Raw genomic sequence first — 24801 nt, forward strand, 5'->3', positions numbered from 1 at the left:
ATATTCAATAACAATATATAATCCTGGAAATCATGTTCCCAGGAGGATCCCTTTTTTGTTCCTGAACAGCATCTACTAGTAAGACCATATGTTTTATTTTCTGCTCTACTACTGTATTAAACTTACTAAGTTTTATTGCATGTTGTTTTTAGGCATAGTGTGCTGTTAGTGTGGTCGATGACATGCAACCTTGCATGCTCAAGGGAAGCTTACCAAAACTCATGCATCCACAAATGTACTGAGTCTTCCCCCGCTCGCACCCTCCCTGACCCCCTTTTTTGATGGACACTATCAAAACCTCTAAAGAAGCATTGCTATTAGGCTTTATTTCCACGCATAGTATAAAACGGTAAACCTCTCCCACTATGCGATGTGATGCAGATAGGATGTCACCAATGGATTAGGAAGCAAACTGCATTTTTTGGCACTAAGGTCCTCTTTTGCCACCGTGTTGCATCTGACTAGACCACATAATTCTATTTCATGTTATCTAGTAATGCTTTCGTATCAGTGAAACATAGATTTGCGAAAATGTCAAGACAAGAAATATAGTCTTTTGATTCTCAATACACATGCTTACCTCCACATTACTGTTCAGAGGATTTCCGATGTCACATGTCAGGGTTGAGCTGTTCTTTTTCTCACAACTGCCAATGTTCACGATGTCCACATTTTCAGGAAGGTTAATTTCAACTTCGGCGAGGTAGGCCGGCTCTTCCTCACGGTTTTTCACGGTGACATTGAGCGTGACAGTGCTGTCTTTGCCTACGACCAATGGCGAGTTGTTCCTGTAAGAAGAATAAATGTTCTAAAGAATCTGTATACAGCCAAACAATAAAGCCTTGGTTGGACCTCAACCAATCAAATCAACCTTGGACATAAATGGTTTAAACACAAAGCTGCACAACATTTCACCATAGTTTCTACCATGGCCTTTCAGACTTTTAACATGTTTATAAGCCTATCTGAGGGTTTTACCACAAAACAAGCTTTATAACAAGATCTCTGCCAATGCTTCTGCTATCTGCCATAAAAGTTGTCTAAATGTTTCTAAGCTCCAAGTCTAATAGCAGAAATAAACAAAATTGTAGTGCAGAGCTATTTCTTTTAAATAGTTGATATCATCAACATTACGTTAGATTATAGCTGTCACGTTTTATGCAGTATCATTGTAAAAGTGGCCCAAATAGGATACTTAAAGGAACCTCCAAGGTGATAGTACTTGTAAGCATAGGTCGGCAAGAAATGTGGAACTCACTCAGACTCACTCACGAAACATATCTTACCCTTAGAGCCCACTCGGACTCAGACTCACCAAACGTTTCCTCATCCGGACTCACTCGAACTCAGACTCACTATAATTTTTCTCAACCGGACTCACTCGGACTCAGACTCACCAAAATATAATTCATTCAAACTCACTCAGACTCAGACTGACGGCTCGATCTAAGTCTGAGTGAGTCTGAGTGAGTCTGAGTGAGTCGACTCATGAGTCCGCTAGCCTTTTTCTACCATAATGTCAATGCTCTTTAACGCCAATATCTCGCATAATCGGTGCGCTACTTAGCACCTTTTGATCTCGTACCTTCAAATACGAGTTATCTGACTTTGTAGTTCAATAAGGACCGTTTTATTGAAAGAGATGACTCACATGAGATATTTTTATCAGAAACTTCCCATGAAGAAGTTTGCGGGGGGAGGTCAAGGCACCTCCTCCCCCTCTCCCTCCTCATCTCACGCCTCTGATCAATAAATATTGAGCTGACGTATGAACGGTAGCGCGTTGACGTATGCGGGACTACACGGGAGTATAAATGTGAGCCGACATAAGGCTGATAGTAATGCTGAAGTTGAGTAGACAGGACCATAGGTCGGCAAAAAATGTGAAGCTCACTCAGGCTCACTCATGCAATATATTTTGCCCTTAAGGCTCACTCGGACTCAGACTCACCAAAATTTTCCTCAACCGGACTCACTGGGACTCAGACCCACCAAAATTTTTCCTAACCGAACTCACTCGGACTCAGACTCACGAAAACTTAACTCACCCGGACTCACTCAGACTCAGACTCACGTCTCGATATGAGTCTGAGTGAGTCTGAGTGAGCGACTCATGAGTGAGTTTGCCGACCTATGCTTGTAAGTGATCTTAATGAATATGAATTCATCTGATTATAAATTTATTGGTTTGTTTTGTAAACAATGCAACAATAATACTATGAAGTAGAAGTGCTTGCTAACCATAAGAAACACAAGAGGCACCACTTATAGAAGGGCAGTGGTGAATTTGTGCCCCTAACTCCCATAGGAAAAAAATGAAAATCAAAGGTCCACTTTAAAATTTCACACCTAAACCACACCACGAATACATCAGTGTGACATCAGAGATATCGAAATACATATTTTATCGTATTTAGCCAGTCGTAGCTATGCAAGAGTCCACAAAACTAGCCAAGTTCAGTCCATGGTTACTTTAGAATATAATGTCCATTTTCACTAATCGAAAATTAAATGAACACAAGCATTCACTGCTGAAACACACGACATCACGGCAAACTGGTGCAGGAACATTAGTGTGAGCTCACCAAGAGTCTTTTGCGTTTGTACCTTTTCTGGCTCACTCTCTTCCCATGGTAAGAGTAGCTTTGTTAGTATTGCAGAAGACTAATTTGCTAATAAAGTGCCCCTTATTTTTCCGTTAGCATAATTATAAGACTCACTCGTGTCCTTCAATGCTAGCCTTCAGCTCCAAGTCGGCGTTGCACACGTTGTCGGCACCACATGCCACTTGGAAAGCAGTCTGAAAATTTCAAAAGGGTTTACCATTGTTCATCATGTCCCAATTAAGCACAAGCACAACACTAAAGCATATTTCGGAAATATTCAATAAAACAAATTCAATCATGAAATGAAATGCTGAACTAATTTGCCAAATTCAATGTTTCTGTGCTTCAAACAGCAGTGTAATTTCGCCTTCTACTGCTATCTGCCAGCCACCTCGTTAGCTTAGAGGACAAAGAGGACCACCGCAAAAAGGCGCTTGTCTCAGTTAATCACCAGACAAGTACAAATTGCCAACCACAATGCCATTTATTTGGGAAACCCATTTGCATTTTATCTGTATCATTATATTCATAATATACTTCCCATAATGGGTAATTCTTTTCCATTCAGTAAGCTCTCTCCACCTTTCGAATTTTTGCAGAATTCCATTGCTCTAATCAGAAAGCTTGTGCCAGAGATGGCAGTGAAGCATGGTTATAAGTTTCAAAACACAGATCACATCTTAAAACATACACTTCCATAAGTCAGCAATAATAAATGTGTTACAGCAAGACAATTTCAGCTATAGCAGTGTGATGTACATCTGTAAATTACTTTTCAAATTATAATTTCATTTTTCACATTACATCACTGCAATACAACCTTCATAATGCGGTACAAATAATCATCTCAAGATAACAACTGCATACTGCACTAAATGACTATGGTGATGAAATGGCTACGACTCTGCATAGCTTTGTTGCCCTTTGATATACCGACATCTTGCTAGAGGCAAAGAGTTCAAAACTGACTTACCCGATTAGTGACGACTTTAACTGTACTTTGGTCCAAGATGGGACACTCCTTACAAAAGGAATCGCGCTTCCCCCTCTTCAGATTATCCGCCAAGTCGAACGACAAACGAAACTCAAATGGTGTCACTAAATCAGTGACGTTCCCCTGCCCGGAGAAAGGAAAAACAGAAAATTGCAAGTGACATTTCTGCCTGAAGTGTAAGGCACTTTCAACAATGACAAAGCTCATGAAAAAGAAAGCATGCCATAGCACTGATACGTTCACTGTTGTATTCAATTACTATTCTGTTACCAACACGGAATGAGAACAGCTTTAATTATTGTATCACATCCACTTACAGTATAAATTTTCCGAAAATGTGGTAAGGCAATCAATTTCTGACCTACAAAGCAAGAAAAATGTCAAAACGACACACATGTCACCTGCCTTCTCTATGTGGTATGCTTCTGCTATCTCACGGGCCACCCTGTCCCTGTATATTGATACTAACTTGGTGTTTGAAGGCCCCAGAGCACAACTGCACTCTTTACAATGTAAATACAAATGTGATCATGGCTGACCCTTCAAGGAAGCCCTATATTCCTTCTGACGAACATGCTTGCACCATGCTGCGTGGCCAGTATAGTGCTGCAAGATGGTAAGTTGGGCCAGTTGGATTACGTTCATAATTGAAAATTTGTTGAAGCGCACCAAAAAACAGACGGACAGCCTCTCCTTGTCCTTGTCAGCCTCTTCTGTCCGTCTGTTTTTTGGTGCACTTCAACAAATTTTCAATCAATATAGTGCTCATCACGAGAGGGGAATTTTCCAAACAATTCTCTCATTATGTGGGTCAAATTTGTCATGGTGCTTTATGACACACCCTCATTGTTCCTGTGCAGCATCCTCAGCCTTACTTGCCTAGCTTGGAAACTGATTACCTCGTCACTTATCTTTAAAAAAATTACAATTTCATTTTTTGTCACATGTACCTTTTTGTGTGTATTTATGCATGTGCTTTCCATAACTAAAATACAGCACTCATTCATCGTATTTTTATTTTCATCCAGCATATTTTTGTCCTGCCATTTCACGTACCTTGCATTAGGCTGCCACCCTAGGCACTGTATTATACTGGCTTTAGCTATCAGCAGTACTTCATATTGCATGTATTTCATGTTTATATTATCTACAAAAATGTCTCCAGGTCAAGAAGATTTAATAGTCTGTTGCAGCATCTAAGCAGTAAGCATCTAAGCAATAAGAAATGTAACACTGCCGACTCAAGTCATAACCACAAAAGCAAATTGACAAAACTTTTAATAAACACCTGAAATTCTGTCACATCAACCAAATTGACCTGAAACAACACACAATTGGTTTCTATGACATATGCAATGGGAAACTGGCAATACCACATAGCCTTACGGCCTGCAATCTTTGCATAGATTAAGTGTGGTTACACAAACACTTACGTCTATAAGGGCCACCTCTGAGAAGCAGTTTTCAACACCCATCCGTATAGTCTTTTCAGCTGAGACACTTGCAGCAATTATTCCATTAGGCAGCTCAAAGCCACCCCTCGGTGACTGTTTATCTGCCCTCTTGCTGTCGATTTCCAACTCGTAGAAAAACCCTGTGCAGCACAAAGTTCAATTTATGAATAAATGACATGACAATTTACAATATGTGCTGTCCTGAACATCAAATCACAGTTTTCATAGAAAAGCTGATTTTAGACACTGAAGTATTTTGTGCTCTAATGCAATACAAAGCTGTAAATACGTTATAAAAGTTATTATTGTTCTACTATAGTCGGATACAACTTAAGAAATCCGGAGAGGCACCGACAAGACGACCGAAGTGCAGCAGCCGATTGCCTATGCGACTATAGAGAAATAGTCCTGCTCATGCACACGCTGATGTTCTCCAAAGGCGAAGCCACTGGCCGTCCAGCTCGTGACGTCAGTCCGGAGTGCACGCCCATTGATGCAGGCTTGTGTGCATCTGTTTTTGAGGAGGAAATGCCATGGACTTCTAATGTTGTATCCAAGTGTAGTCATGAATAGATGTCACTGAGAGACACAAAAGCCTCAAGTAAAATTTTATTCTGGGTTCTCTGTCGGATGCAAACACTTTACCCAGGTTTATAAGAACAGCACTATCCTTTTCGCAAGCATTGGACTTGGCTTCAGAGATGCTGCAACTTGGTCGATCCCAATACTATATATGGTGTCATATTTCTTTATCTTCAAAATCATCAATCTGTCCATCTCTTATACACCTCAGCAGGCTCGGGCATGCAAGCTACTGCTCAGGATGACCCTCCATCCTGAGCAAAAAATTATTGCCCTAAGCGAGCCAAAATTAACAGTGCAAAGAAGCACTTTTTCAGTACCACAAAATAAAACTAGATGAAATGTTATATAAGCAATAAGGCTATTGCTTATATAACATTTCTATTTACGCAATTCTATTTCTATATAAGCAATTCTATTTATGTAACGTTTGGTCCTACTGTGATTCAGCAACTAACAAAAACAAAAAAAAAGTTTTAAGCACCTCAGTACATACGAGCTCATACATATGGTCAGTGCATGAATTCAAAACTGACCTAGTTCTTCGTTGAGAAATTTTCCAGAGTAGGTCATGCAGGCCAACACTTCAATGCAGTAATAGTAGACGTTGTTCCTGTTGCATTTTGGGGTTTTGCTGGACATCCGCCCTGTGGGTATTTCAATCCAGGCCTTTGCATATGCAATAGGAGAAGCCCTGAAAGAGTGAGATGTTAACATTGTACTTAGTGCATTCTGTGAGCCTATCAAGAGATCCTTTAGGTGCAATTCACTGCCACTTAAGATATCAGCATTATAAGGAGACTAATATGCACTCTTGTACATTACAGACATACCTAAAGAGGTAAGCCATGTCTGACTTGTAAGCTCCTATCATGATATCTGTAATAAAAGAAGCAATCAGTTTAACCACATTCAAATCATAGACAAACCTGTTTTAAGCTAAGGGTTAAAATGAAACAATGCCTGTCAAATAAAATTTGCAACAGAAACAACGATGACTGCATAAAAAGCAGCAAAAGCTCCTGCAATACAATGCCAGTTTCGCCGTAGTAGTGCAGTTATAACCTACACACTTCCAGCGTATATAACATGCTTACCTGGGTATTCATTGTCATCAATATCCAATGCCTTGGAAATGCTGATCCCAAAACCCTGTGGTTGAGATATCTGCGACCTGGCCTCAATGCGCTATCAAACGAGAAACGAGAGAAATCAACAAAGTGCTGATGAACAGATGCTTGCAAGCAATCAGGTTGGTGCTAAAGCAATATATATATATATATATATATATATATATATATATATATATATATATATATATATATATATATATATATATATATATATATATATATATATATATATATAAACTAGAAAGATTAAGCAAAGCTGATTTCACTCAGCCTGTGCTACACAAAGTTGCGCAGAAGCCACTAAAAGCAGTAAATTGTGATGACCGAGCAAGCGATAAAATAAAGGAACGTGTTAAAAAGCCCACTGTCATCCCCACATACACAAAATGTCCCAGGCCTAATAACCTTACAAATAAGTATCACGTCGGGGTAGTATTTTCGACCCCAAACAAATTAAACACGTTATGTTGCCGAATTGACAGAGAACTGTCTCAAAACACAAAAGGTCCAAAACGACGAGGATGCGGCATGAACCACAAGCCATCCTATGTAGAGTGTGCAACAGGTGTTGTATACTTAATACCGTTGTATTGTGGTCAAATCTACATAGGTCAGACAGGAAGATGTGTTAATACTAGGTTGCAAGAGCACAGAAGATCATTAGAACAAAAATACTGTTCACACGTGTTGCAACATTGTAGAACGTGCGGTTGCATTCCCATTTTTTGTGATGCAACTATTTTATCGAAACACTCTGATCAAACTACCAGAGAACTGATAGAGCCCTTTCACATTAGGAGCTGTGGGGATAAATGTGTAAGCACCACTTCCATCACATTAACAGAACTTAGAATTTTCATATGTCATCAGCACTCTGAGGCTGTGACCTTAGACACTTGTTTTCTAGCCCCTTGTCTATCTTCTCATATTTTGCTTTTTGACTCTGCCCTGGGCGAGAGTAGCCAGATCATGTGACAGTTGTGATTGTAGTTGCGAGTCAGTGCCTGTGTTGTTTGCGTCTTTCTTCTAGTGTCCGTGTTCGTGTGCGCACTTTATCCTGTCAAAATGAACAAGTACCAACTAGCCCAATTAGCCATGCTACTGAAAACAAATGTTGCACATATAATAAAGAGGGCCTATGCATCATCTTACCTGGCTATAAGTGGTTTTTAGACCATTCTTCCCACCATTATATATGTACACAGCACCATGGTCATTTTCATATGGAGCACCAATAGCTACATCTGAAAAAACAATTATTGCACCTCATTTTATTGGTTATAGGTACTGCTGTTAATGTCACCAAATTAAGTAAACATTGCAAGAAGCAAACATGGACTCCACATTATCAAAAACAATTCCAGCCTCTATGTAGGGACACGTCATTCTGATACTCTTAGTTTATTACCCACTACCAAAGTGGACTAATATCGAAATATTGATTATCGAGATAAGACTGAGGGAACGTCTATACCAAGTTTATGCTCCCAATTACTGTGCCAGGGTAGTCATACAATGCAGCCTCTTTCATTTGCGTTGGAAAATACTCAGTACCAATCAGGCACAACTTTCTTCAACAGACCCCAGACGAGTAGAGGAGTGAACATGGCAGCACAATACCTGGTAATATTTTTCCAGATTAGTGTGCCACTAAATTGCAACCCCAATCATAATAATGACATGTCTACATCAATACAGTAAAATCTCGTTAATTCGACCCCCGTTAATTCGGAATTTCGGTTAATTCGGACGCGGCGTCTGGTCCCGGCCAAAATGTGCATTGTTCTATGGCTGAGAACTCTCATTAATTCGGACAGATTCGACCGCGCTTCGGTTAATTCGAACTCCCGACCGAGGTCGGGTCGAGACGGGGAAGCAGCAGCGGATACCGCCACGGCCGCGGTTCGGATATAATTCGGATTCGCAGCCGAAATCGACGGCGCATCTGAACAATTTCGAGATCGGATCATGGCCTCCGAGATTTAAAACGAGGTAACGAGATCAGATTATGGCCTCCGAGATTTAAAACGAGCTTTGCATCTCGGAGGCACATACACAATGAAAGGCAGTGCATCGCTACTGTCATCAGCAACAGGCAACATGGCGACGGTCCGTCCGCGTTATCAACGCTACAGTTACGGTCCCTAGAATATCGGACCGTACTAGCCACTGTATCAACGCGATCAGCCAGCCATGAGTGGTGGATGATAAGAATAGCATAGAATATGGCATAAGGCGTCGTTCCGCGATAGCACCCCTGGTGTTCCGCAACGTGCGCGGTGAAGCGTTGTGCAGGCCTGGCGTTCCGGACTTTCCGCACTCCTTTCTACGTACGAGCCGTGCAACATTTTCAACACTGACGAGACAGCGCCTGAAAAGACGATCGTGTTTAAGGGGGACCCGTGCGTCGGCGGGAAACGGAGAAAAGAGCGGGTGACGGTTCTTCTGGCTACGAGCATGACCGGCACAGAGTAGTTGCCGCTGCTGGTGATAGGAAAGGCTGCGAAGCCAAGATGTTTGAAGAACATTAAGCAGCTGCCTGTCGACTACCGCTTTAATAGAAAGGCTTGGATGACCTGGCTGCGTCAGCTAGACCGCCGCTTTGCGGCACAGTGTGCGCGGACCTTCAGGAACTTAGCAAAATTGTGATTTCCTTGCACGTTGCCTCCGAGAAGCAAACCGCGATCACCGACTTCTTTAAGAAATAAAAGTCTGGTGGTGGCGGAAACATTTTTCTAGTGTTTTGATCGTACTCGCGATAATTCGAACCCTCGGTTAATTCGGACATTCTCTCTAGTCCCGTGAAGTCCGAATTAACGGGGTTTTACTGTATATGCCTCCTAGCTTCTGGTTCTACACAGCTGGTCCTGTGAGTAAATATTTGCCACAACAGCTATGCATCAAAACAAATGAATTTTATTGCCTAATATATAATGATTGAATTTTTATTATGTTTGTTACATAAGGAGCCACAATTTGCTGAATGTTGCAAGGAGATTATTGGTGCATTCAACTTTTTACAGAAATCACTACAAATCAGAAAATAAAAAAGCATCACACTCACAACTCTGCAATGAAAACAGACATCAAATTATTTTTAAAACTGCATCATACAGATCATCCAATTTTACAAAGCTACAAACTAACATGCCAAATTTGTCCACTTGAAATGTTTGCTGGATAAACTTTGCATTATCTAATTATCCGCTCTTAATGCAAAGTTATAGAGTTGGAAACTTGATCCTTCTGTATTCTTCAAATTTTCTGTTTCAGTGGAATGTTTCTTCTTTGTTTTGCACATGTGATACCCTAAATCAATATTCTGCTTCCAAAAGCCAATATCTTTATTAAATGCAGAAAATCTTCTTGTAATCGGTTTAGCACTTGCCTTACATGAGCATATCAGCATTTTGCAAGTGTTCTTACAAGTTCTCGCAGTCTTTCAGAAGTGTACTGGGTTCTCTCACAATCACTTAGGAATGTTTAAGCATGTCAGGGAGTTGGGTATCATCATTATTCTGTGTGCAGTAATTAAGGGAATGAAAAAGCCATCATGGTTGGCGATTTTTTCATGATTGTATTCAACCTTCATCACCATTTATCACTTGTGAGAGTAACATTGAAGCTATCGTAAGAATGAGGATAAGCCTATTACCTGGATATCCATCGAGGTTGAGGTCACCTATGTTGACGATAGTAATACCAAATCGAGCTCCAGGCACAGATGAACCCATGAGTTGACCATGTTGCAGGGACAGACTCTGAAGTTGTATAGAGACGAAGTACGTAATGGAATTCATTTTGATGCAAGATTGTGCATATGATTTGGTTCTGGCTGAAATATATATGTGTTCCAAACAACCTTTTTGTTTAGTTGTTACATGATATACGACACTGACATACCTTCGCAGAAAGGACTCAGGTGCAATTTCTACCAAGATGCATAAGTCACTCATTTATGCATCAATCACTCACTGTTGTGAGTGAGTGACGCAAAAGTCACTAACTCACAACAACTCGCTTAAATGTCAGCTTAAATGATCATTCGCTTCAGCCAGCCTAACCTTGCTAGGGGCTTGGGTGGTCACACAATGAATTCACGGCATTACATACTATATGTTTGATGTTGGAATAACTGAGCATCAGGTATGATTCCTAGTAAGTAGATCACTTTTGAAACAAGAAAAGGTAACACATAAATATCTAGTGTTCTCACATACTTACCGCTCCATTGCTAATGTAGACATATGCCTTTCCCTCATCCCCAGTAGTTTCTTTAAGAGAGTAGAAGGGAGCACCAACAATCAAGTCGGAGTAGTTGTCATTGTTTAAGTCAATTCCCAGCACTGCAGCACCAAAGTATGAGCCCATCTGAAAAAGAGAAAAGATGCATTTGTCACATTTGTGCATAGCTTGAATCTTAAGTATATACCAGTGGACTACTTGACCGGTCAAAAATATAAACGCATTCACAAACCAGTGTACTCTAACTAAATGCCTTCACCTGGATGATAATTTGCACTTTCCTCTCGGTAACCTTACTGCAACACACTTGTTCTGACCCACACTCAAGGAGCAAACACAAGGAACACAAGCACTTGACGAACATATTTCCATGTAATAGCAGATGTTCAAGCAGCCCTGAATGCTTCCCCATTCCCTTAAGCATTGCAAACAGACTGTGCATAGTTAAAATGGCAGGAGAAAAATTCACTGTGTGGTTCTTATTGGAACACTCACTGCAGAAAAATGAAGTGACTTGCAGGCATACTGTTTTTGTCATATGTTTCCAAGCTGCATAACTACGTCAAAACAATGCTTGTAAAATAACTTTCCTTGACCTCTGACATCATAGTTGTTGTCCCTACAACACATGAAGCCGCGTGATCCCCAGAGGCTGCCATTTTGGTATACCACTGGCATTATTGTTTCCCACCAGAGAAGTGCAATGTTTTATTAATGAGCTATGATGCATCACAAAAACTGACGTTGTTCTGCCGTATACTATAACCCTTTCAGCACTAAGGTCATGTGTGTGCTCAAGCAAACCCCAAACACTCAATGCAGGCTCTGACCAAGAAATTATATTTTTACAGGGCTTATGTGGCGAGAACATAAGATAGTTATGCAAACTTGCTTTCAAAAAGAAATTCCTCTCTTTAATCTTGTAGCAAAAAGCATGTGACAATATGTCAACAAAAACTGACCTGTTCACCTTCTTTCTTCATCTGCACGCGAAGGCTATTTGACGATGCGGTTTCTTGGGTGAAGAAATACACCTGAAGGAAAGAAAACGGGCCAGAATGAAATGCATAGTTTATACAAAGTTTATAGATTGCAAACGTTACGTAATTCATGAAAGACTCACAAATGTAATGTTGAGGTGGCCGTGACAGGAAGCATTTAGAATGACAGAAATTTTCTTGCATGCAATGAGCTACGTATTACACACACATGTAGCAATGCACACCACTATGTAACTTCTAAGCTTCGATCTTATCTGATATGCAGTGCAAGATGGCAGCTCAAGGTTTAACCACGGACAAGTTGCATATATTTGCAGCCAAAGAGACTGCTGTAAAGTATTATGGAGAAAAGTGCGTATACTGTAGCTAAGGATTAAACCTTGACAAGTTCCATATTATTAGCAACCAAAAAGGTTGCTGTTAAGCATTATGGAGAAAAGTGTGTATACTGTAGTTAGGAAGAACAGGCATGCAGGCTAAAAAGCCAGCTACTAGTCACTTCGTCATTTTGAACTAGGATAACATTTAGGAAAAAATGTTTCACATCCAAGCCATGTCTTCGGAATTTTAGTTCCACTCCATATCCAAGCACAATGCAAGTAAATGAAACTTTTTTCATTGAAATGCTTAGCCCCAATCGTCATTAGAGAGCTTTAAAATTGGGTAACCACACCTCGGATTTTTTGAGTATGCACATTACTTCCAAAAAATAGGGGCCAAAGTGCTGACCATGCATTAACCCAAAGAGTGGCTTGCATCTGAGTGACTTGCATTTCAGTGGCTTGAATTATGCACACTAATGACCACCCAAGGCAAAACTCTGTGTACCCAATTCTAAAACTCTCCAATTTTTGCCTTCCAAGAAAATTCAAGTGGACCCTCTTGCAATTGTGCTAATGAAGCTGTGAGTGAGGACAGTTACCGCCTGTGCCTCAACTGAAACTTACAGCACCAAGTATAATTATTGACACAAAGCTCAATGAATTAGTGCTCTACAGATTGTATATGTGACAGCTGGTATATTACATAAAACAAGCTTAGTCTAAAGTGCAAAAAAAAAAAAAAAACGTGGAGGATGCTTGCGCTTCACCTTCAAGAGCAGAACACAATAGCGTAATTGGGCCCTGTGCGCATCGCCTTCTCAACTGATAGCCTAGCTTCGGTTCTCGGAAAACGCCTCAACCATGCCGCAAGAAAACAAACATCTATGCGCGTAACATTGACCGTTTCAAACTATTCTAGAATGTCTACTGCAAGTAAAGCTGCGCAGTGCCCACTACGTCATAATTCTTCCTTTTGCGATTCAGCGAAGGGCCCATTATGCGTTCATAAGGCAACACGCGAACCAATACAGCTGCTCACTTTTGTTGATGCTTTTGCTGATGATGATTATTGAATATGTCTGAGCACTTTGTAATGGGTAGGCCTTTAAAACACCCACTTCTTGCGCAATTCACATGCTATGACGCCTGGTGCGATGCTACGCTTCTGCCACGCAATATTACATGCGTTAAGGAGACTCCTCCCACTACATGACATTCATATAGAGTTTTTTTTTCCAAAGCAACTTCAAGCAATGGCGTGGCTCTGTGGTAGAACACCTGCTTGCCATGCATTAAATTGCACTGTAGGTTTAATGTCTCAAGTGCTACTATACAATGAAAGGAGAAAAAAAAATGGGGGCAGACTAACTTCAGACAACTGTGGTTGTTTTATGTGCAGTCATAGGTTGTGGAATGCAAGTAATTTTTGCATTCCACAACCACTGGAACGCAGACACCACAGCCAGGAATCTGCAACCTTACTTTTAGCAGCAGAATTTAAATGGTGTCCCTCTAAGACCACACTTGGCTCCTCACATTTTTCCATTTTCTTAGCCATGCATCACATTCTGTCACTTTTTTTTTTAATGCCTCATGTCTTGTGGCACATTTATTGTTTTAACTGCACTCACAGCTCCTTTACGGTCCTCGGTTTCTCTTGGAGCTCCAGCGACCATAGAAGGGCCCATGCTTTCAAAGAAGCGGCCTGACGTTACACTGTAACCTGAAACAACAGCAGGTGTGCAATTCAGTGACTTGGAGAAGCAAACCCAACAGCAAAGGCGCAAGATGCCAAATGTTACTGATCATGCGAAACTATAGCTCGTTTCCCCAAGAAATTGTCGGTACTCACCGATGTATTGTTGAATTCTCGGAATCTTGCCAGCATCCAAAAGGCCCCGGACTTTGAGATTCAAGGTCTCAGATGTATCATTAGGTATCGTGTATTTGATGACTGAGCCTACAGGTTGCACAAGGGAACACAAATGTATAAGTTCCTTTGAAGACATCGACAGAACACGTTGCACAAATGCCTTGGTATGACTGTGCATACTGTGCTTCTGTTGTCTGGTTATGTCCCACTTTCTTAATGCATTTTCAAGCTAATCACATAATAATTGTGGTGCCTTTCTTCTCTTTGTGTATGTTATTAGCACACTGACTTCTTACGATGCAATCAAACTGCCTAGCTTACCGTTTTTCCACGTAATCAAGTATTAACTAGGTCAGTCATCTACACTTTTACAAATGCTAGCCCCCAAAATGGAAAAGTAGGTGTACTGAAACTTAAAAATTTAATGTTAAAAATTAATTGTTTATTGGTACTTAGTAATGTGCACTTTGCCTACTCTGCTCATCACACGGGGAAAAGAAAGAAAAAATAAACAACTTCTTAATGTAGACTTTATCCCTACTAAACACTATACTTAAAGGGGCCCTGCAACACTTTTTCAGCTCGGTCAGAAAATGCTGCCGAACAGCAGTCGAGGCTCCCGAGAACATGCGAGTCAAACATTATAACGCAGCACGCGGCCTGGAATTTACAATAAATTCTCAAAGTCAGCTAAAAATCGCTTCCTTTTCTCTCGACAAATGATGTTATACGTACTCAAAATCAATGCGTCATTGATACAAGTTTTACGCCATTGGCTGATTTGCACACGGCACGCTCAGTAGTTGCTGCGGCCGCCGCAGGAAGGCTGCCACTTGCCCATGTGCGCGATTGCACTGAAAGTACGCGGCGCGTTCGAAGTAAAAAAAGAAAAGGTGCTCAAGGTCACAAGGCACTCGTGTTGTACCTTCTTCTCCTGTGCCATCCCTCCCTGCTTAGCTTCCAGCGCTTTCGTCGGGACAAAAGAAGAGAGAAAGCAATTACAGCGTGCGACAAATCTTTCCAACTCCGCTGGTACTGGACGAATACCAAAAAATTTTTTGCGGCAGTCGATTTGTGAGGCAATAAGCTCCTCTAATGAAGCCATTCTATGGCTACTCGGAAAAGTGTTGCAGGGCCCCTTTAAAGTAAGCTAACCAAATTAAACTTGTTGGTATCACTATTAAATATAAATGAAATACATTACTGGTGCTTGACTTTCTAGTGTATCCGAACGAATCACTAGCAGTTTTACCACAAACAGGCCAAGCTGTACTCAAAAACTAATTCCACTTGATTTCTTTCTGAAGATTTGCATATCATAAGAACATACAACAGGCATAAAAAAAAAGCATAGCCTAAAAAGGGAGAATATGGTACAAACATTTTTTTTTTGTGGTAAGCACATAATAAAGCTCCAGGATGAATCATATATGTAGGACGTTAAAACTGACTTATTGATTCAAATGTGCAGCAGGAAAGCATACTGTGAGAAGCCAGTAAGAACTTTACCTGTCCAGTCAATGAGTCCTGGGGCACCTACAAGGAGTTCATTACTCTGCAGTAAGAAAGAGCAAACAATGAGTCAGGTCACAAACAGTCACAGATTGATTATTACAAAACTTATAACAGTAGATATAGCTGGTATTGTAGCTCATTTTCTTGAAATGGAGCCTAAGATAGTCTGCAGAGACACTTTTGAGTTGCCATACAATTCACCTAGTCAGAGAAATGTGAAATAATCATAGATCTATGACACCATCATGGGCGTCCGGAGGGGGGAGCCGGGGGGGGGGGGCCTCTGGAAATTCGGATAACATTTTTCATTGCAGCAGCAGTAAGCTACACAGCTCGATTAGCACACTCAGGTCCCACATATCCACACGAAATGGCCAGCCAACTTTTCATGTTACACACTATTGAATAATCTTGCTGGCCATGACACGGCAGTGAAAGAAAGGCAGCCTGTGCTGGACACAGCCCCCCTCTTGCGGAGGCACCCCCCTTGCAAAATGTTCTGCTGACGCCCTTGGACACCATGCAGCAATACCTATAGCATGGGATTGCAGCATTAGGTGTATAGTGTACTAGAATGTCCTAGTGGTGAGGAAGAGGGAGGGACTATGGAAAATTCAATTCAACTGAATCAAACACAAGTAGCTGCTTTTAGTGGCGCTGCTGCTTCTTTTTCTAGCTGCCGGAGCACGATCAGACTGGCTCATACCTGCTCTGCAGCTGCTTCTTGCTGTGTGTGTTTGCCAAGTTGTGCAACCCTCAACACAGTCATTCTTATGAAAAACTGTGGAGTATTTTGAAGTAAATATCCCAGTTCATCTACTATAGCATAGGATGTACAATTTGATCAGCAATACCGACAATACGATGCCAAAAAGAAAGATGAACTCGTGTTGCTACACTCCGAGTTGCCGTTGCTGTTATCCCAGCACTCTGAAACTGCAGTTGTTCACCGCGCCACAACAGTATATTACATGTTTCAATTGTTGTCCAGGCAAGACAGCAATGCAGAGCTCACCGCCCTGATCATTATACAACCACTGAACTTGCTTGTGACAGGTTTCAAGATACATTAAACTATGTTAGTGCACCTAGATATCTGTGATGTAAGACATTTTTCATTTTTACTGCAGTAAGATTTTTACTACAGTAGCTAGCATACGACATTGTTGATACTAAGGCAGGGGTTTCAAATACATGGCCCATACGGCCCGGCCCGCACACTTTTCGCTGGCGGCCCGGCCCGCACATGACTGCCTTTGTCCCATATATATGTTTTTTTTTAAGCATGTTAATGAGCTACGCAGGCATGACTGGTGAAAAGAAGTTTTTCTCGTCAGGCACCCCCTGCGGTCACCATGTGTTGATACATAACTATGAAACAAAACTCTATATTTCAAAATTGGCGTCAAGATTTTAGCCATTTTGGAGATCGGTATTGATATGTTGTTGGAATCCTGGCGCCAAATCCACTTCAAAAATGACCAATATATGAGATATGGGAAAGGGCTTTTTTCAAATGGCAACGTTAGATGACATTTTGCAAATCACATGTGCCCCCGCCCTCCCCTTCCCCTCCTACCTTCCTTCCTCACTGTCCTGGCCCTTGCGGGACTAAATTTTCGTGACTGCGGCCCCCTAGCTGAGGCAAGTTTGAGACCCCTGTACTAAGGTATCAAGTTAGTCCTCATGGGCATTCTGACACCCTACTTTGTTAAACACAATCCTCTTCTGTAATAATTAATACATTTTCTGCGTAAAGAATGCATAGAGCATGGATTGTCTCGAAAGCAGATGTTATAGCAGCAGCCAGGCTGCTAGAAAAGGTCACAGCGGAGACAGCTGGTGACATCAAAAAAAAATTATAATAATAATAATAAATAAATAAAAAAAACAGGGGGTGCATGTGCCCTTTTCCATTCATGTCACTAGGACATAACTTCAGTACATTATATAATTATGGGTGACATGAGAGTGCTTAACGAGAGAACCATATACTGTTACAGCTTTTAAAACAGCCAGTTCATTTGGTCTAGAATTTGAAAACAATATAAAAGGTTACATACACTCAGACCTCATTATAACGAAGTCACATCTGCCACGAAAATAACTTCGTTATATCCGAAAATTCGTTATAAACGTTTATTTTTAGCACTGTATATGACAAGACTATTCTTCATTTACTTCGTTATAACCGATAATTCGTTATATCCGTGTTCACTACATCGAGGTTTGAGTGTACAATATTGACCTTATATATTGCCCTTACTTCATTTCTGGGCAGCATTTTATTGCAGCCAGTGAAGGCTCGAAATTTTCCAGTAACTTGGGATTTTTACTTCATCACAAGTCATCATGGTATATAACAAATGATACTTACAGTGGAGACGTCTGCTGAAAATCCAAACTCTGCTACGGCATAGTAGTAGCCATCTGGTTGGTCAGCGTTTGGTGGCACAACTTGTTGTACTGCAAGTTCAGATTCAGAAAAGGATAACATGAAATGAAGTAAATATTGGCCGCATACCATGGTCTACGTATGCTAGCCAACCAAGTGGCAATAAGGAACGAATTACAAACACCAATACCAGAGACCTAAACCTTGAACACAGATGACACGATTGTCAGTTTATAAAAATAAAGTGCTTACTGATACTTGGATTCTATAATATTGAATTGGTGGTTCCTAAGGCAACATAAAATCAGTGCAATGCCAAAATTAAAATTGTATTGCATCAAGCTTGGTTAATTTGTTCACAACCTAATCTCCTAAGGAGTCCGGTACCCATACGTTTTAATTAGCCATGACCTTGATTATATTGATCTAAAATAGATTCAAGCTTGACTGGTCAGAACACGTACTGACCATTCTTGCCGTGCTTATAAACTGAAAAATTCATGCCCTCTAAATGAACTGAACAGTTTTTTTTTCATCTTTAAATTGTTTATTTTGTATTATCAAATCAGTATATAACTAGCTTTTTATCACTTTTTTGCTACCTTAGACAGCCACTACATGTTTGGACAATTCCTCAGCCTTTTCGTTTATCTGAGTCCACATATAATTTGACCGGTTCTATGGATTTCGTCCAGGTCAAATTAATGGATGTTAACCACAGCCATAAAAGTGATTTCACCTACGTAGGCAGTACTTTTTTATCTTGAGACGGTAATACTGCGATTGGAAGTGAACTACTGGACTGGAAGAATGCCTGATGCTGAAAATAAAATTTTTTAACGTTCACCACAGAAGTTCATTGGGTGTCTGGCAAAAAATGTCCCATCGGAGTCATGTTTATTCCTTCTGCTTCCATTTTATCTATGCTGCTCAATGATACTCTTATTTTTTGTCATTATATCTCACAGATGCTATAGGTAAACCTAAAATAAAAATAACGACCCAACATTCGTGGGCTCAATTTTGTTTATTAACGAGGAACATTTCCATCAATGGCATTGCCCCATTATTACACTTTGTTGCGTACAAAACAGACCACCCTTCCTTCATTATGATGTATCAGTTACAGACATAGTAACAAGAGGTCACTTACTTCTTCTGAGAAGTGGACGCAGTGCATCACTGTGGGCCAGGTCATGGTCGAGGACATAGCAGATTCCATTAAGCATGTACATTGTCTTCTTATATAGCTGATTTTTCCACTTTGGGGCACATACCTAAAGGAAAAAAATGAAAGATCTTGTAGCACCAAAATTGTTCAGTACAATTTCATGTGGTAAAACGTAACTTATGCTGTATGCTCCTTTTGTTCAATGTTGCTTTCTTAGTCTCTTTTACGCTTAAAAAAATTTTAAAAATCATAATCTTTCTCATACAAACAAACTTAAGTGTACCTGAAAAAGGTAACATAGGTTATGGGGGTGCTATCACCCCCTGTAAAGGCGACTGCCGTAACTTGGGCGCGGCCGCTGTGTTTGCAACACACGTGCTTGGCACGTAAACAGAGACTATCGGCCAAGGTCAGGGATGCGCTGGCTGTAACTTGAGTTTAGCGCGGTGGCGCCGGCAGTGCCGCCACGGAGAAGTGAGGCCGGTGCATAGAAAACAGCAACGAGTCTCTTTTGGGGTGTGGCGGCATGCGTGGATGGACGTCTGCCACGGTGGGTCCGGGGGGGATGATACCGCGGCTCGCTTCCCTCGGGCCCTCGTGGTGAGTCGTGCATCGGCGGTGCCGCATTCGTGGTGTATTGTATTGTATGTCTTATGTTGTCTTATGTTATGGTGTATTGTATGTCTTATGTTGTCTTGAGTGTGTTTTATGTTTTCCCAGTATTCATTGTCAGCGTATAAGGTTTAGCGTGTTGCTAGTTTATAGGATTCGGCCGGCGAGCTCGCCGTATGTAAAGAAGTGTTTAATAAACGTCCACGTTTGTTGCACGACCGCGTGAACTAGATCCGTGTGTTCCGAGAGCGGCGGTTTTATCGCTCAGACCCCACAAGGTGCAACAGTAACTGAAGTCTCGTATAAAATCTTTACACAGTAAATGTGAGCAAAAAACTCAAAACAAAACTCACAATAACTCTGCCATCAGGTCCAGGCTGAACAAGCATCGACATCCCAAGGTGCATGTTGTCATGGAGGTCATGAAAGGGTTCTCCATCAGCTTCATTCTCAGCATCTTCCCCTTTGTCTGTTGCGACAAAAACATATGCACATGTTCGATTCAATACGCACCGATTCTTATGTCAAGCATAAAGTTACCCGAATGCCAAAAGTTACTGAGTCAGTTTCTTCATGAACACTACGCCTTTTCTGAGAACAGCATTCTGTCATTCAGCAATCTGCCATTTGCCAAGTTGGATATTGCTTGCAAGCTTTACGAGGTTTAAATATTGAGATACAATGAAGTTCCCATAGTTAGCAAGGTTTTGACGTAGTGGTAGCAGCAGGATATTATTTGTGGCATAACAAACCTACAAGCATATTGAGGCACAGTGACATGATGCACATTCAGCTCACGTAAAACCATTGGTTGACATATCAAACAATGGCACTAACTAGCACATTGCCAGTGTTCACTTGCCAGGCTCAAAAATATTGTCTGGCTGGCCTACCATTGTGTTATGCTGATGACAACCGCTGTTGTCACCAACATCAGTTTGTTGTCATAAGACCACATCATCATACAAAGTGCACTGTACTGTGGAGTGATGAAAAGTATGACTTTGTCCACAACAGCTGGGATTCAAACTTATGTTGCTGCAGGGATGCACAGTTGAGAGCCAGATGCACTGGGCAAGTTTTGTGTTCAGCTCAAACTCTTGACAGTGGTGGTGGTGTGGCGTGTATTTCAGAAGCCACAAGTAGCAATATTGTAGAGGACAAGGATGACAGTGTATTATAGCACGCGATTCTCCATGAATGTGCTAGATTCTAGTCATGCTATAATCACATTTATGAAAGTGGGGTTAGTGGCACAAACAAGGCATACATGACAATGGTGTTGATGAGCCTCAAACATGGCACACACTTGCAATGACAACTGTGTCAAGAATCAGGTTTTAGGTAAAAAAAACAATGTCAAAAGCAATGATGGCATCACTGCCGTCCACAATGTTGCAACTGTAATGCGCAGGTGAAAAAAAGTTTTTGCTCAAGTCTTGTAAGTGGCACTGCAACGCATTTCACTGGTAGCTTCAGCTTTAAATGAAGCAACAAGCCTTCAACACAGCATCATTCGTGACCTACAAATTGATTTACACAAAAATTTATTTGCAAGAATGGTGAAAAGAAACTTTCTTTCAAATTTTTCATCAGGAAATTTTTTTTCAATCTTGATTTCTACTTCACGTATTTCTTTCGTTAGTGTTCATTTCGCCTTGCAGTGTTGCTTTTACCATGACATACACATGCAGTGCATAAAATAATGCATGTACACACATGGAGATCTCCACAGAAGCAGTAAAGGTGTTGGCATGCTACAACTGAGGCTACAACTACAATTGAGGCTACAATTGAGGCCACCAGGCCACTAAGTGAAGGTGACGTACTATATGAATTATAAATGTCTGTTTGCTCACCTGAAGTGTCAACGCGCACTTCGGTGCACTGGTTCCTTTCTATTTGTGGTCTGCACTTGAACAGGGCACCAGGCTGGTGAACATCATCTCCCAAAGTGGTTGAGTTGCCTTTAATAGCTGACACCAGGGCTCTGTAAGTAAGGAGAAAGTTTTTCACTGAGGATATGTGTAGCTTATTCAAGCAATACTGGTATCATGTTGTTCTCTCGACTGCACGCATGATTCGAGAAGGACTAAGCCTAACTGGAGCAGTATAGTGTGCAGCTCAAAGGGATAATAACGTTGTCTAAAAACTCCATTTTCATTAACTTCACCGTAACGTGACTTATGAGGACAAAATAAAGATAAAACTCCCATGTTTTAAGCTTTTTGCCAAAACTCATGCACCTTCCAAATTTTGTTCATAACAGTGCATGAATTTACTTTGTGTGCCTCACTGAATGCACAGTTTAGTCTCGCATAACCCCCACCCCTCCAAGCCATATGGGAAACCTGCAACTCTAAATACATAAATGATATAGTTGAAATGAAAACAGTTTCAGAACAATATTATATATATTCAATAAGCATGTATCAATACAGATTTACATACAGACTTTTAATGTAACATGGAAAACTAAATCAATATTATACTTAAGCTGCAGTGAAAATAACTTATGAAAACTGGCATAAATAACAAGCATCAAGTATGAGTAATAATTAATTACTGTGCACTTTGAATGCATCACGGAAGATAGTGAAATCAATCCTATAAACTTATATTTTCAATGTTTTGTCAGATCTATATTCCCAAAATGGACTATGACCGATCACACAGTGTTGTGTAGAGCGCTGTGTTCAACTAAATCAGAACGTTAAAGAATGATTTGAGGTGTGCGTGGTGGCGTCAAGAGGCATTTGTTATGGAAGGGGTGGTAGGAACAAGGGGGCACTAGCCCTTTTTTCCCTCTCCCCTTGTAGCCCTGTAAGTGTTATTACACTGCTGTAAAGCATGTGCAAATACAGTTCCAAATGTTAACCACAACAATGACAGACTTATTTTCTGCACGTCCCTGAATGTGCATAATTAGTGTTTGCAACCCCTCCCCCCCCCCCTTCCCCATTGGTGCCCTCTCGAGCAAACGCACAGGTCGCCCACCCCTAAAGCCAGCCCTGCCTGGAAGCATTCAAAGCATGCGACATTAAAACAAAGAAAGGAACGCAAGACAAATTATCATCGTTGTGCGGCAACAATATATGTCCCAAGTCAAGCAACTATTTTTTTTTAGCATAACTGTAGTAACTACCAGTCTTGCGATCAACAATCTTGACGTAAAGGACGTAAAGATTACCAACTTTGAAACTCCGTTCCCTCAGTCATAGCATAGAGCAGCAGGTATAAAATAGTGTACTAAAAATAATTATTCCAGAAATTTCAGTTCACTATAGAAGCAAGTGCTCAAGTGCTTGTATCACTTATCCTTACCTAAATCAGGGTGTCGGAACGAAATGTTTTTCGTTTCGGTTTTAGTTTCGTTCCACCGCAAAAAGTTCCGTTCCGTTTCTGTTCCGGAACGAAAAAGAAATGTTCCGTAACGGTTCGTAACGTTTTTTTTTTTTTTTATGGAAGAATTTGAAGCTAAAGTAATCATAAAAAAAAAAGCATTTGATTTGTGATGTAGTTATTTGCCTTCCTCCTAAGAAAGCGGGACAAGGGTAAAACACGTTCTTCAGACGAGCGGAAGTAACTGTACGACGAATTCCTACCAACTAGCACAAACCAGTATATCCTTCAAAGTCATGGTATTTATTTTTTTCCAAATTCAATCCCGATTTTTAATGGGCTCAGTGCTTTGTGTCAAGGGAGTGAGCACGATCTCAGAAGCAGCACGTCACTGAGTGCACTCTGTGATGTGCGAGACAGCTGTTTTGATAAAAAGATTGCCAAGCCTGCGCGGAATGCGCAGCACAGCCACAGCGAAAGCTGGAAGAGCGGACTTTGTAGAGCCCGTTGTACAGTCTCTTGGGGCAGCTGATACTACACATGCAGGGTACCCACTACGCCATAAATCATCGTAATTTTTCTGAAGTACCGAAGTTCCCACTTTGTCATTTTTCGTGATTCTTCAGAGAATCGTGGTAGCCGCTACACATCTGTAAGGCATTATGTGCGCTTTGTGCTGTGGCTGATGACGATGAATTATGGTTGGGCACTTTGCAGTGGGTGGGAAGCATTAAACCACACACTCTTTGCGGAATTAGCATTGTGTGATGGCTGGTTGTCGTTTTACTCTTCTGCCACGCTGTATTACATATGTTAACACAATTCCTTGCCCGACATGACGCCCGTATAGAGTATTTTTGCGAAGGAGTTATAAGCACCAGCGTGGCACTGTGGTGGAAGACTCGATTGCCACGCAGGGGGCGCGGGTTAAAATCCCATCCGATCCTATAAATTTGTTTCTCATTTTATTTTTTCTTACTTCACGCGATAGTGGTCACGGACACGAGCGGCGGCGGACAACTATGGTGCCAAAATCAGCTATTGTGATCTCATAAGAGCCTTCGCTGTAACAAACTTCAGCGCCGACAATGCCCTCTCCACTTTGGCCTGCGTGACAGGCCCTCAAAAGTCCACTTGCATTAATATAAACATCTCTGGTTGCCACTGTTTTCGTTTTTCGCACAAATTCAACATATCTTTGCTTTGGAATTGCTGCCTGAGGTACGCGTTAATACTGTACCCTGAGATATGCTCACATTGCATGAGCTCAGTTGTTCCGGAGTGCGAAGTTTTCTCGTGAACCGAAAAACGATTGAAAAAATCTCGGTTTCACTCCGGAACGAAATAATACATAAAGATTCGGTTACGTTTTCGTTCCGGTCAAAAATATCGCTTTTTTCGTTTTTCGTTTTCGGTTTTCGTTCCGTTCCGACACCCTGACCTAAATTAACTTCATTCTGTAAGTTTCGTTTAATTTATACTTCCGTAGTCTCTTCACATCAACGAATAACATGAAATATATCAAGATGAAAAGACGAAGATTACAAATAAACAA

At 41.0% G+C, this 24801-nt stretch overlaps 1 protein-coding gene across 1 annotated transcript in view; it reads right to left on the bottom strand.

The window, feature by feature from the left end:
- Positions 1–24801, bottom strand: part of LOC119387982 (integrin alpha-9) — an 80159-nt gene that overhangs the window by 12292 nt on the left and 43066 nt on the right. Inside the window, exons 2-19 of the mRNA XM_037655576.2 lie at positions 21764–21894; positions 20258–20373; positions 19275–19398; positions 18104–18192; positions 15721–15766; positions 14191–14298; positions 13970–14061; positions 11977–12048; positions 10994–11140; positions 10425–10530; positions 7922–8013; positions 6734–6824; positions 6470–6515; positions 6173–6330; positions 5034–5194; positions 3580–3723; positions 2721–2800; positions 581–788 (exon numbers count right to left, since the gene is read on the bottom strand). Of these exons, the coding sequence (XP_037511504.1) occupies positions 581–788; positions 2721–2800; positions 3580–3723; positions 5034–5194; positions 6173–6330; positions 6470–6515; positions 6734–6824; positions 7922–8013; positions 10425–10530; positions 10994–11140; positions 11977–12048; positions 13970–14061; positions 14191–14298; positions 15721–15766; positions 18104–18192; positions 19275–19398; positions 20258–20373; positions 21764–21894 (2011 nt within the window). The remainder of the gene's footprint in view (positions 1–580; positions 789–2720; positions 2801–3579; positions 3724–5033; positions 5195–6172; positions 6331–6469; positions 6516–6733; positions 6825–7921; positions 8014–10424; positions 10531–10993; positions 11141–11976; positions 12049–13969; positions 14062–14190; positions 14299–15720; positions 15767–18103; positions 18193–19274; positions 19399–20257; positions 20374–21763; positions 21895–24801) is intronic.

Source organism: Rhipicephalus sanguineus, chromosome 3 (genome assembly GCF_013339695.2).
Source record: "Rhipicephalus sanguineus isolate Rsan-2018 chromosome 3, BIME_Rsan_1.4, whole genome shotgun sequence".
Classification (NCBI taxonomy): Eukaryota; Metazoa; Arthropoda; class Arachnida; order Ixodida; family Ixodidae; genus Rhipicephalus; species Rhipicephalus sanguineus.